Below are 10,390 nucleotides of genomic sequence, written 5' to 3' on the forward strand. Positions count from 1 at the left end.
CGATCCCGACGGTGTGCGCAGATGAAGAACTGTTGATGATAAGCTTCGACGGATCGCCCGTGTGAAGGGAGGAGGGGGTGCATACAGCGCGATCTTGTGGAAGTTACCCGAGTGGAATGTAGTGAAGGCCCGATCTGGCTATGCGGGTGGGCTCACTGGCAACGAGGAATATCACGACCTATTGTTGGGGTTCGATCTCTTATAAGACATGGAAGTGCGCAGATTAGTCATATGTGGTGATTCCAACTTGGTAGTTCGACAAGTCCGCGGCGAGATCGACTACAAAGCGCCCAAGCTGACGCTGCTGAGACAGAAGGCGCCCGATCGACTACGGACTTGGCCAGATCATGAGCTGTTACACGTGAAGCGAGATTGGAATGGGAGTGCCAACAGTTTAGCCAGCGCCGCGCTCCAACGTCAAGGGGGCGTCGTGATCGAGGAGGAGGCCGATCGCCAGGATCTGTGTACGCTAAATCGACTGGACGAGATCTTAGTAGTCAGGTCCGACGATACAGTGGCGCGGATCTCGCCAGTAACCACCCAATCCGGGGCTAGGTCACGATCGAGGCCCGCCGCGATGCAGGAGGACGTCGTCCGAGAGTTAGGAATCGATCGGATCCGCCAGGCGCAGGAAGAAGAAGTGTGGATCGCCGGCATGAAGCAGTAACTGATGGGCAAAGTGCCAAATCTGACGCAAGATGAAGCTCGATCCTATGGTAGCATAGCGGCCGACTACGAGTTGGACGGTAACGACCTGCTTTTCTATTGCGCACCTTCAAGGCGATCAGAGACGGATCATGACGGGTTAATGAGGCTGGTGGTGCCGGAAACGTTGCATCAAGATGTGCTACATCACTATCACGCGACGTTAGAAGGTGGACACCAGGGAATCGAACGCAATTACCAGCGGATCCGCAATAATTTCCACTGGAGAGGTCTTTTCAGGAGTGTACAAAGGTATGTGGGCGAATGTGTGGACTGCGAGACTGGCGAAGGAAGGCCCACGATCAGAGGCGAATCGCCCGGGAATATCCAGGCGACCAACCCATTCCTGATTATAGCTATGGATCACATACCCTCGCTACCTAAATCGTACAAGGGCAATACGGAGCTGCTGATTTGGGTCGATCTGTCCACGAGATACGTGATCGCGAAAGCCAGCTCTTCCCGGACGGCCCAGACGATCGCTGAATCCTATGAAGAATGTGTTTTCCGGAGACTCGGTACTAGTGAGGTGATTAGGCACGATCGCGAACCAGTATTCACGGCGGATTTCTTCCGCGCGTTTGCGATCAGCGCGTGGACCATGACTTCTAGTCGCAGGTGCTGGGTGGGAAAGCTGCTTCAAGTGCAGCCGGAGAGCGTGCGTCAAGCGTGGTACCAGCCAACTTGGGTACTGTAACTTCCAGAGAAAGGGGCCTGCCATTAATATGGGCTAATTATTTGGTCGTCGTCTCTAACGTTGATGCAAGTAGTGATGTATATGAAGTATCCTCTATTTGGCAGGACCTTCACGCGGGTTGCGTGATCGCAGTGGCTGTCCCCAAGGACTGAAAACGATGAAACTATCTCAAATCACGTGGCAGCTTTTGATTGGTATCCGTACAGTGTTTTTTTTTGTTTTACTGGCGCGAAAGATACAAACAAAACTTCAAGGCCTAGATTGGCGACCCTAAATGGCATTTACCTCTGTAAACGTTAGAAGCTTCGTGCCTGAAGAAGTCTCGGGTAAGTATTCAAGTCTGTTGAGTCGACTACAACATACAATCCCTTATCGCGCAATCTGTACACTCTCAACTATCAACCGCCTTGTAATTGGCTGAAATCGCTTCACTATCAATTCCACCGCAGCATTGCTATAAGCTCGGACCCATGCTGCAGTCGGAGCGCGTGCTGGGGCCTCGCTGGACGCTCAAGGAGCTGCGCACGTTCTACATCCTGCTCAAGGCGCACGGGCGGCAGTGGGAGAAGCTGGAGGAGCGGCTGCCGCAGCGCTCGGGCGCCATGGTGCGCGGGCTGTTCGAGATGCACCGCGGCTACCTGTCGCTGCCCGAGGCGTCTGTCGAGGGTTTCTGCGCCATCATGATGGACCACTACGAGATGCAGGACGAGCTGCAGCAGCAAAGGGAATCGACCAATCAGAGATCGGCACAGGGCTTAGCAGGGCAGGACGCAGACGGAGACGTGGAGATGGCGGACGTCAAACAGGAGCCGGTGCTGCTGGACGAACCGGCGGCCAGGAGCAGGAAGAAGCGGAGGCTCGAGAAGCTCCTGACCACAGACCAACTCGCGACGCTGAGGATCATGGCAGAGGGAGATGGACATGTGGACGATCAGAGGACGCCGGTGGACATTAGGAAGCACAGGGGCAGGAAGAGCCTCGCGCCCGCGAGGTCGAGGGCGTGGCTGCCTCGGGAGGTGGGGGACGACTCGGGGCTGGGCAAGGTGCAACAGGCGAGGTTCGACCTGCCCTGGACCCACTGGTTCTACTCGTACGTGGACGTGGACTTCTTCCGGCACAATGAGTTCATTGAGTGTCTGAATGGTATGGGGCTCGGAAAGGTACGAGGCGGAAGGAACGAGTCGTATTCGTTGTGGCTCCGTACTTACTTGTTTGGATGTGCAATGTGCAGATTACGACGGCAGCTAGGCCAATCTGGTCGTCGGTGCGAGCATCCATGGGGCGACCACGGCGCCTTAGCCCCCTATTTTTTATCCAGGAAAAGGAGAAGCTTGAATCCTACCGTGCCGTTAAACGTCGACTCGATCCAGCACAAGCGGTAAGAATGGATGTGGATGCGAGATGTAGTGGGTGGAGTACTAACGGTTGTGGACTGTGCTGCTTGTGTTTTTCAAGCCAACTGATAGGACGTGGCCATATCGGTGCGCTATCCCGCTGCGAGCTGGAGTTGCAGTAATAGGTGAGCTGCGATTTATCTTGCCTAATAACTGTTCTTGTATGGTTGACTAAAATGCTCTGCTGGTATTTGCCTTTGTCAAAATGCAGTCTGGGTGGCGTCAGAACGACAATATCGGCTGGCTACCGTTGCCGCTTTCCGCGCGCCCGAGGAAACGTGTCAAGTATTTTATTGTGGGAACATTTCGCGAGTGGAAGCCGTGGCATGCAGCTTGGACAACATTATGGTTTTGGACTTTCCCCCGTGGTCAGGAAGGAACGAAACCAGTACTACAGAGCCTAAACTGGCAGCAACAACGCTACTGCGGCGTGAGAACCTGACCCATGGACGTGCTTCTTCGCTTGCTACACCAAAAGCAATTGGTGCGGTTGGCGATCGATTCCGTGAAGAAAAAATCCGCGTTGTTCTTGCCGTAAAGACTTTACTCCTTCGCAAGGAGAAGATCATTTCAGCGATGACTGCCTTGAACGAGCGAGTAGCTGAACAGCAGGCACAGCTACACGAGAAGAACGCTATGAAGTCCAGCCTGTGGACAACGCCTACGGCGTTTTCATCAGCTGCTGTGAAGGATCTCGTGTGGGCAGAATCGCGTGAGAAGCCTCGACTGCAAAAGCAGCACTCGTGGCTCGCTGCAAACCTGGATGCCACGAATTCGCACTTAAAGGCTGCACTACTAAGTCTCCAATCGTTCTCCTCGAGCGAGCCATCCGAGGGAGGAAGCTCGTTAGTGGGCCCAGCGTATCCTGCAGGGGAGCAAAACTGGAGAAGTGATTCAATTGTGATCCCATCAGAGACATTGACAGAGGAGCAGATGCGCTGGGCGATCGATTTCTTGAGTGCAAGCCAGCAGAAAGCGACTAGTGTGGTAGCGGAATCGGCTCTACAAGTCGTCAACGAAGACAAGGCACTATCCAGCTTAAATGTCGCCGCTAACGACGTTCATCTTGGAAGCGTGCTACCGGAGACGATGCAACTTGTTGCCCACTGTGTCACTTTGATGAGCGTTCTCCACCGCCACGTCGCGGCTTCGCCAGACGTACCACCAGTTGTCACGCAAAAGCTCGTGGAGCGCGTGCTCGAGCTGCTGAAACCCTCCCACGAGGCCAATATGGATCTTTACACGGAGCTCCGCGCGGCTGCAGAAGCCGCACAGGCTCAAATGGCGTTGCAGGCTTCGACAACTGAACCCGAATAAGCATAATGCAACAGGCATTTCCTTTACACTGGCACTTTGAGCTATGTACGCGTAGAAAAAGAAGTCGCGTTGTCAGGTGAAACTCGAATGTCGGAATGTTACTGATGCATGTATTTGTACGATTAACAAACTTTTTTCTAGTACTACTCCTGAAGCTGCTTCTTGTCAGTAGCGACCGAGATCATGGGCGAACGCAGCGAGGATTCGCGGGGAAGGCTAAGCAACGAACTCCATCCAGTGCGGCCGGCGGAGTGCTTGTATCCGTAGCTGAAGTAGAAAACCACGCTCGCCGCCAACCACGCGATACTCGCGTAGATGCCGGTGTAGTTGATCTGGGCGGCCAAGTAGAAGTTGGCTAGCACTGAAATCATGGGGATGAACGGCACGAGCGGAGACGAAAAGCTGTCGGCACCCGGGTGGTCCTGAGGGCACTTAAAGAACATGACAATGGTCACAGCCACCGTGAGCACGAGGAAGATAATGCCGAGAATGAGGCACCAAACATGGCCCTCGTTCGAGTAGCCGATCTGATAGAAGAAGGCGGCCAGCCACGCAGATCCAACCATACCACCGATGAGCTTCGGCGCCAGGTTTGGTGACTGACGGCGCATGCGGACCATGAGCAGCGACGAGTTCGTCATGTTGAACGACAGCAGGATACCAAAGCTAACAACATCCCAAAGCGTATCGAACGGCACCAGGAAGGCGACAACGGTGAACACAATGCCCGTGATAAGGGTGTTCTCGAAGAGGTTGCCCTTCTCGTCGACCTTGGAGAAGATACGAGGCATCAAACCATCACACGACAGCGCGTAGTTCAAACGCGGCTGTGCCAGGAAGCTCACCAGCACCACCAACGGCATGGTGCAAGTCTCACCAGCACGAACAATCTGCGCGGCCCAGTTCTGACCCGCGTAGTCGAAACCTGCGCCAAAGCTCTCAGCCTGACGATACGGGACGAGGCCCGACAGTGCCAGAGATGCAAAGGACGAGAGGAACATGATGCCGAAAACAGTGCCGATCACGGCGAGCGGCATGATCTTCTTGGGGTTCTTGGCCTCGGCGGCGAGGCAGCACACCTCGTCGAATCCGACGTATCCGAAGAAGGCCGACGAGGCACCCGTGATGATACCCTGCACACCGAACGCCATGGACCCGTCGACGCTTTGGCGTTCCGGCACGAACGGCGAAAGGTTGTCCGCGTCGATGTAGGCGAAACCCGCGACAATGATGAACAGCACCACGAACACCTTGATCGTCGTGAACACGTTGATGAACCACTTGCTGAAGCGAATGCCCATGAGTAGCACCGCCACGCACAAAGCCATCAGCACGGCGCCGAGCAGGTTTGTATAGTCCTCATTCAACCACTGGTACGAATGCGTCGGGTGCTCCTCCTCGAGCCACTCCTGCACCTTGGTAGCCCAGCTGCGAGCGACACCAGACCCCGACACGCCGTACTCGAGCGAGACCAGCCAAGCTGCGACCACAGCCGGCAGCTCTCCGAGCGCGTAGAATGAGTAGGCGTAGGTACTGCCTGACGACGGCACTTGAGTCACCATCTCCATGTAGGCGAGAGCGTTGATGCTGCACACAACTCCAGCAATGAGCCAGCTGACGAACGCCGCCGGACCCGCGGTGCCCGAGATGATATCGCCAGTCGTGGAGAATATGCCGCTGCCGACAGACGCAGAGATGCCGATGCACAGCAAGTCAAAGAGCCCCATTTGGCGGGGAAGCTCCTCGGCGGCTTCCTCCGCTTTGATGACATGCAGGGGTTTGGTGCGCAGCAAGTTCTCCATGAAAGTCGGTTGGTGCTCCATGATGGAAGGTTGAACTGTCCGGCCGGGGCGATGAGAGAGCTGCTGGGTGTCTTGTTCTGGTGGTGATGAATCGGCAACACGGCGACCCAAGGCGAATCGAAGAATGACTCTGGGAAGTTGACGGACGCGCGACGCATGTGGGCCTCGGCTACACCAGTCGCTAAACCAGCCAACGGACCTTCGTCCGTCTTTTTGACAACGGCTCGTGAGTGCACGATCAAGCAATACTTACACTTGTCTTTACCTTTTGTGAAGGGTGAGACGCCCCGATTGAAGCACGAAAGGTGCCCTTCAGAGTCGGGCCGAAGTTGCACCGATTGGCTATCAAGATGAAAAGTCATTTCTTTGGTCGCAAGCTGCTCACCAAGAGAAAAAGCAGAGATCGGATGAGCTGCGTCATGTGACCCCGAACATTTGCTGTAGTCGCGATAACGACGCTGTCTCCGCCGCGCTCTCCCTTACAGCAACGATTCATGGTGTTTGCATTTGGTTGACTACATGTATTTACGAAGGAGGAAGTCATTGATCTTGGGAGAGTAGGCCCATTATGGTGCGAGGTATAGCAAGCTGGCAATGCACCGGAATATGATTTAATTTGGCGGGATGCGCGATGGGGATGCTCAACTCACAACTACTTTAGGACGCGGTTGCGGTGAGTCACTTGAAATGAGCTCGCTGGATGCTTGAGTTCGGACGGCCATCCACTTCTTACGATGTGCCTTGCTCAGCGAAGTGCGGCGATCAGCAGGAAAGCTTTGCCCATTTCGATAGGAAACCGGGTTCGTAATGGAGATGCTGGTGCGGTGGCTATGATCTGTAGACGAATGTGGGTGGTTTGTAGACGAACGATGAGCTGCTTCACTCGTCATTCATTCACACTAAAACCCTTCAAAGCCGCCAACACAGTACAGCAGAAATCACCATCAAATGCTGCTAGAAAATTGCCATGGTATGTACGTACACTGTACCTTCACCTCAAGTGCATCCCATACATCTAAATCAGCGTGCGGGCCGATATTCTACTCGTTTTCGACGCCAACCCCACACAGAAAATGCCGTCAAACTCCTCCACGTCTAGGATTCCCACTGGCCTGCTCGTAAAGTAGCCACATCTGTGCACCGCTCATCCGTTTGGTCGATTGGAAGAGCTGTGCGTTTGGCGGTGCCAGTGTCGCATCCTTGATTACAGCTACTGGATCTCTGTCACACGAGCCTCAATCTGAAAGTGCAACAGCTTGCTCGGGGTGGTCACTCTTGGGCCAACAGTTAGAGAACCTGGACAACTCTGTCCATAGTATATTATTGCGTAAATGGAAGTCAATGGATCGTGCGCTGAAAGTACTGTACTATAATGCGCTTTGACAGCTATTACAGTGTATACGTGCTACAGTTTCAGCTACATTCTGCTCAGAGCTCTTGCCATTTCGTGGAAGCGGCAGGTTTGCTGCTGCAGCATCGCTTTTTCAGCCAACTCCGCTGCCAGCGCGCTTTCCAGCTCGACGACCCGCTGGTGCTGCTCGTGAATCGTACTCGCGTTTTCTTGCCACCCCTCTGCGAAGCTGAATTGCTCTTCTTCCTCCACGAGGCGGTCGACCTCAGCTCGGTGTTGCGCGTTGAGCTCGGACGTGGGACTGCCGGTGGAAGACGATGAAGATTCCGCTTCCTCGATGTGGGCCGTCCGATCATCTTCGACCCTAGCTGCCGACCAGCTCGACCACGACGTCGTTTCCGACAAGAGCTCTTGGTGCAGTTGCAAGCCGACCATCTCCCGTTCCAGCACCTCGACGCGCTGCTGTAGTGCCATGACCTCAATCTCGACACTTGATCTACTTTTGAGGTGCTCGGGAACTCCACCCGCCTTTCCAGTGTCGATCACTCCGCTTGTCTTTTGAGTCGCTTCGCCACTCAACGCTTCATCCAGATCTTGGTGTTGCAGTTGTCGCTCCATGCGGTAGACTTGCAGTAGCTCTCGGTCTGGTGCGATGTCGCGTCGGAAGATCCGGTCTCGCACAGCCTCCAAGTGGACATCTTGCAGCTCAAAGAGATCAATTACTGCCAGCAACTCCGTCAGGTCGTGGATTTGAGCGCGCAACACTGCATTTTCTCGTTGAAGCATTGCGTCACAAGTCGATACAGTCTGCATGAGGCTCTTCAAGGCCGCACGTTCCGGCGACAAAGCTACCTGCCGCTGCTCGTTCTCCATCTCCAGTTGTGTTGCGGCACTGCGGGGCCTGAGGTTACTGGCAAGAATGCTCGCCACGATCTCGTTTGTAGACTGAAGACAAACAGGGTAGGTCTCGCGACGGCGTTGTCGGCCGAGAATCGTGTCCTTTCTCGAAGAACAAGACACGGTTGGGTTGTTGGCATGTGTCTACACGGCCCAGACGAACGACGTCAAACGTTAGCGGACGCTACTGGTGCGTGTATGTATAAGCTTTACGTCTACTCTTGGAGCTGCTTCTTGTCTGGCGAGATCATGGGCGAACGCAGCGAAGACTCGCGCGGCAGGCTCATCAGCGCACTCCAGCCTGTCCGACCAGCAGAGTGTTTATAGCCGTAACAGAAGTAAAAAATGATACTGGCCGCCAGCCATCCGAAGCTTGTGTAGATACCCGTGTAGCTAAGTTGAGCTGACAGGTAGAAGTTGGCCAACACCGCGACGGTGGGCAGGAACGGCACCAGTGGCGCCGCAAAGTTGTCACCATTTTGCATCACCTGCGGACACTTGAAGTGCATCGCGAAGCACGAAACGATCGTGACCACGAGGAAGACGATGCTCAAAACAAGACACCACACGTGGCCCTCATTCGAGTAGCCGATCTGGTACAAGAAGGCAGCTAAACAAGCAGACGCCACCATGACACCGATGAGCCTGGGTGCGAGCTTAGGGGATTCGTCGCGCATGCGAACCATGAGAAGTGATGCCATGGACATGTTGAACGAAAGCAGCATTCCGAAGCTCACGATGTCCCACAGCGTGTCAAAAGGCACCACAAATGCCACCGCAGTGAAGAACGCGCCGGAAATCAGCGTGTTCGCGAAAAGGTTGCCGTGTTCGTCCACCTTAGAGAAAACGCGAGGCATCAAGCCATCGCATGACAGCGCGTAGTTCAGACGCGGCTGCGCAAGGAAGCACACGAGCACCACCACGGGCATTGTGCAGGTCTCACCGGCACGCACAATCTGAGCTGCCCAGTGCTGGCCCTGATAGTCGAATCCAGATCCGAAACTGGCGGCTTCCAGATAAGGGATCATGCCCGACAGCGCCAGCGAAGCAAACGCCGACAAGAACATCGTGCCCGTCACCACTCCGATCACAGCCATTGGCATAATTTTCTTCGGGTTCCTGGCCTCAGCAGCAAGGCAGCACACCTCATCGAAACCAGCGTATCCGAAGAACGCTGACGACGCACCGGTGATGATACCCTGGACGCCGAATGCCATTGTGCCGTCCACGTCCTGGCGAGGCGGCACGAACGGCGACAAGTTGCTCGAGTCCGTAAAGTAGAAGCCAGCGGCGATAATGAAGAGCACGACGACCACCTTGATGGTCGTGATGGTGTTAACGAACCACTTGCCGAAGCGCAGTCCCACGAGCAGCACACCCACACAAGCCGCCATCAGCACGGCGCCAAGCAGGTTCGTGTAGTCCTCGTTCAACCACTGGTACGTGTGCTCCGGGTGCTCCTCCACCAGCCATTCCTGGACCTTGGTGGCCCAGCTACGGGCCACGCCTGAGCCGGAGATGCCGTACTCGAGCGTCAGCAGCCAGGCCGCGATCACGGCCGGCAGCTCGCCGAGCGCGTGGAACGCGTAGGCGTAGGTGCTTCCAGACGACGGGATCCGCGTGACCAGCTCCATGAACGCGAGCGCGTTGATGCAGCACACGACACCGGCGATGATCCAGCTGACGAACGCGGCGGGGCCCGCCGTGCTGCTGATGATCTCGCCCGCCGTGGAGAAGATACCGCTGCCCACCGTGCTCCCCACGCCGATGCACAGAAGGTCGAAGAGCCCGAGGTGGCGTGGGAGCTGCTCCGCCGTCTCCTCTGCGTGGATGACGCTGAGCGGCTTGGTGCGCAGCACGTTCTCCATGAAGGTGGGCTCGCGCTCCATCTTGGTCTTGGCTTGGCTCGGGGCTGAGAGCACCGAGTGTCCCCACGGCGGCTTCGACGGAGAATTGAGGAATGACCGAGAGGCGAGGCCTCGGGCTTTCATGGAGGGGGTGGCGGCGCGGATCGACTGGAGGCTGGCCCTTCCTTGGCGGCGGCGCTCGCGCACATGGGGCGTGTCACGGACGCGCTGTGACGAAGCAGAGCGCCCTATTCGCCCGCCGTTTCTTTACAAGAGGCTCGGGTCAAGTGCCGGGCGACAGACTTTTCTCCTGGTGCCCGCAGCCCTCGCTCGCGGCGCCGATCGCAGCGATCTTCCGCATTGCAGTGGTACAGTTCGTG

The 10,390-nt window shown here is 55.8% G+C and overlaps 4 protein-coding genes across 4 annotated transcripts; 1 reads left to right on the forward strand and 3 right to left on the reverse strand.

The window, feature by feature from the left end:
- Window positions 1–1,872: 1,872 nt before the first annotated feature.
- On the forward strand, window positions 1,873–4,113 carry IUM83_03136 (ALWAYS EARLY 3 protein; the record flags this gene model as incomplete). Its single annotated transcript, XM_067927120.1, has 4 exons — window positions 1,873–2,562; window positions 2,634–2,780; window positions 2,858–2,921; window positions 3,008–4,113. The coding sequence occupies 4 exons, from the start codon at window positions 1,873–1,875 to the stop codon at window positions 4,111–4,113; spliced, it is 2,007 nt and encodes a 668-aa protein (XP_067791652.1).
- A 143-nt stretch (window positions 4,114–4,256) lies between these two features.
- Window positions 4,257–5,936, reverse strand: IUM83_03137 (Amino Acid-Polyamine-Organocation (APC) Family; the record flags this gene model as incomplete). Its single annotated transcript, XM_067927121.1, has 1 exon — window positions 4,257–5,936. The coding sequence occupies one exon, from the start codon at window positions 5,934–5,936 to the stop codon at window positions 4,257–4,259; it is 1,680 nt and encodes a 559-aa protein (XP_067791892.1).
- Window positions 5,937–6,801: 865 nt separating this feature from the next.
- On the reverse strand, window positions 6,802–8,139 carry IUM83_03138 (uncharacterized protein; the record flags this gene model as incomplete). The annotated part of the gene is made up of 3 exons (XM_067927122.1): window positions 6,802–6,822; window positions 6,905–6,955; window positions 7,441–8,139. The coding sequence occupies 3 exons, from the start codon at window positions 8,137–8,139 to the stop codon at window positions 6,802–6,804; spliced, it is 771 nt and encodes a 256-aa protein (XP_067791916.1).
- Window positions 8,140–8,378: 239 nt separating this feature from the next.
- IUM83_03139 (Amino Acid-Polyamine-Organocation (APC) Family) lies at window positions 8,379–10,052 on the reverse strand (the record flags this gene model as incomplete). The annotated part of the gene is made up of 1 exon (XM_067927123.1): window positions 8,379–10,052. One exon carries the CDS (start codon window positions 10,050–10,052, stop codon window positions 8,379–8,381), a length of 1,674 nt encoding a protein of 557 aa, XP_067792034.1.
- Window positions 10,053–10,390: the final 338 nt, after the last annotated feature.

Source organism: Phytophthora cinnamomi, assembly GCF_018691715.1.
Source record: "Phytophthora cinnamomi strain GKB4 chromosome Unknown Contig38, whole genome shotgun sequence".
NCBI classification, from domain to species: domain Eukaryota; phylum Oomycota; class Peronosporomycetes; order Peronosporales; family Peronosporaceae; genus Phytophthora; species Phytophthora cinnamomi.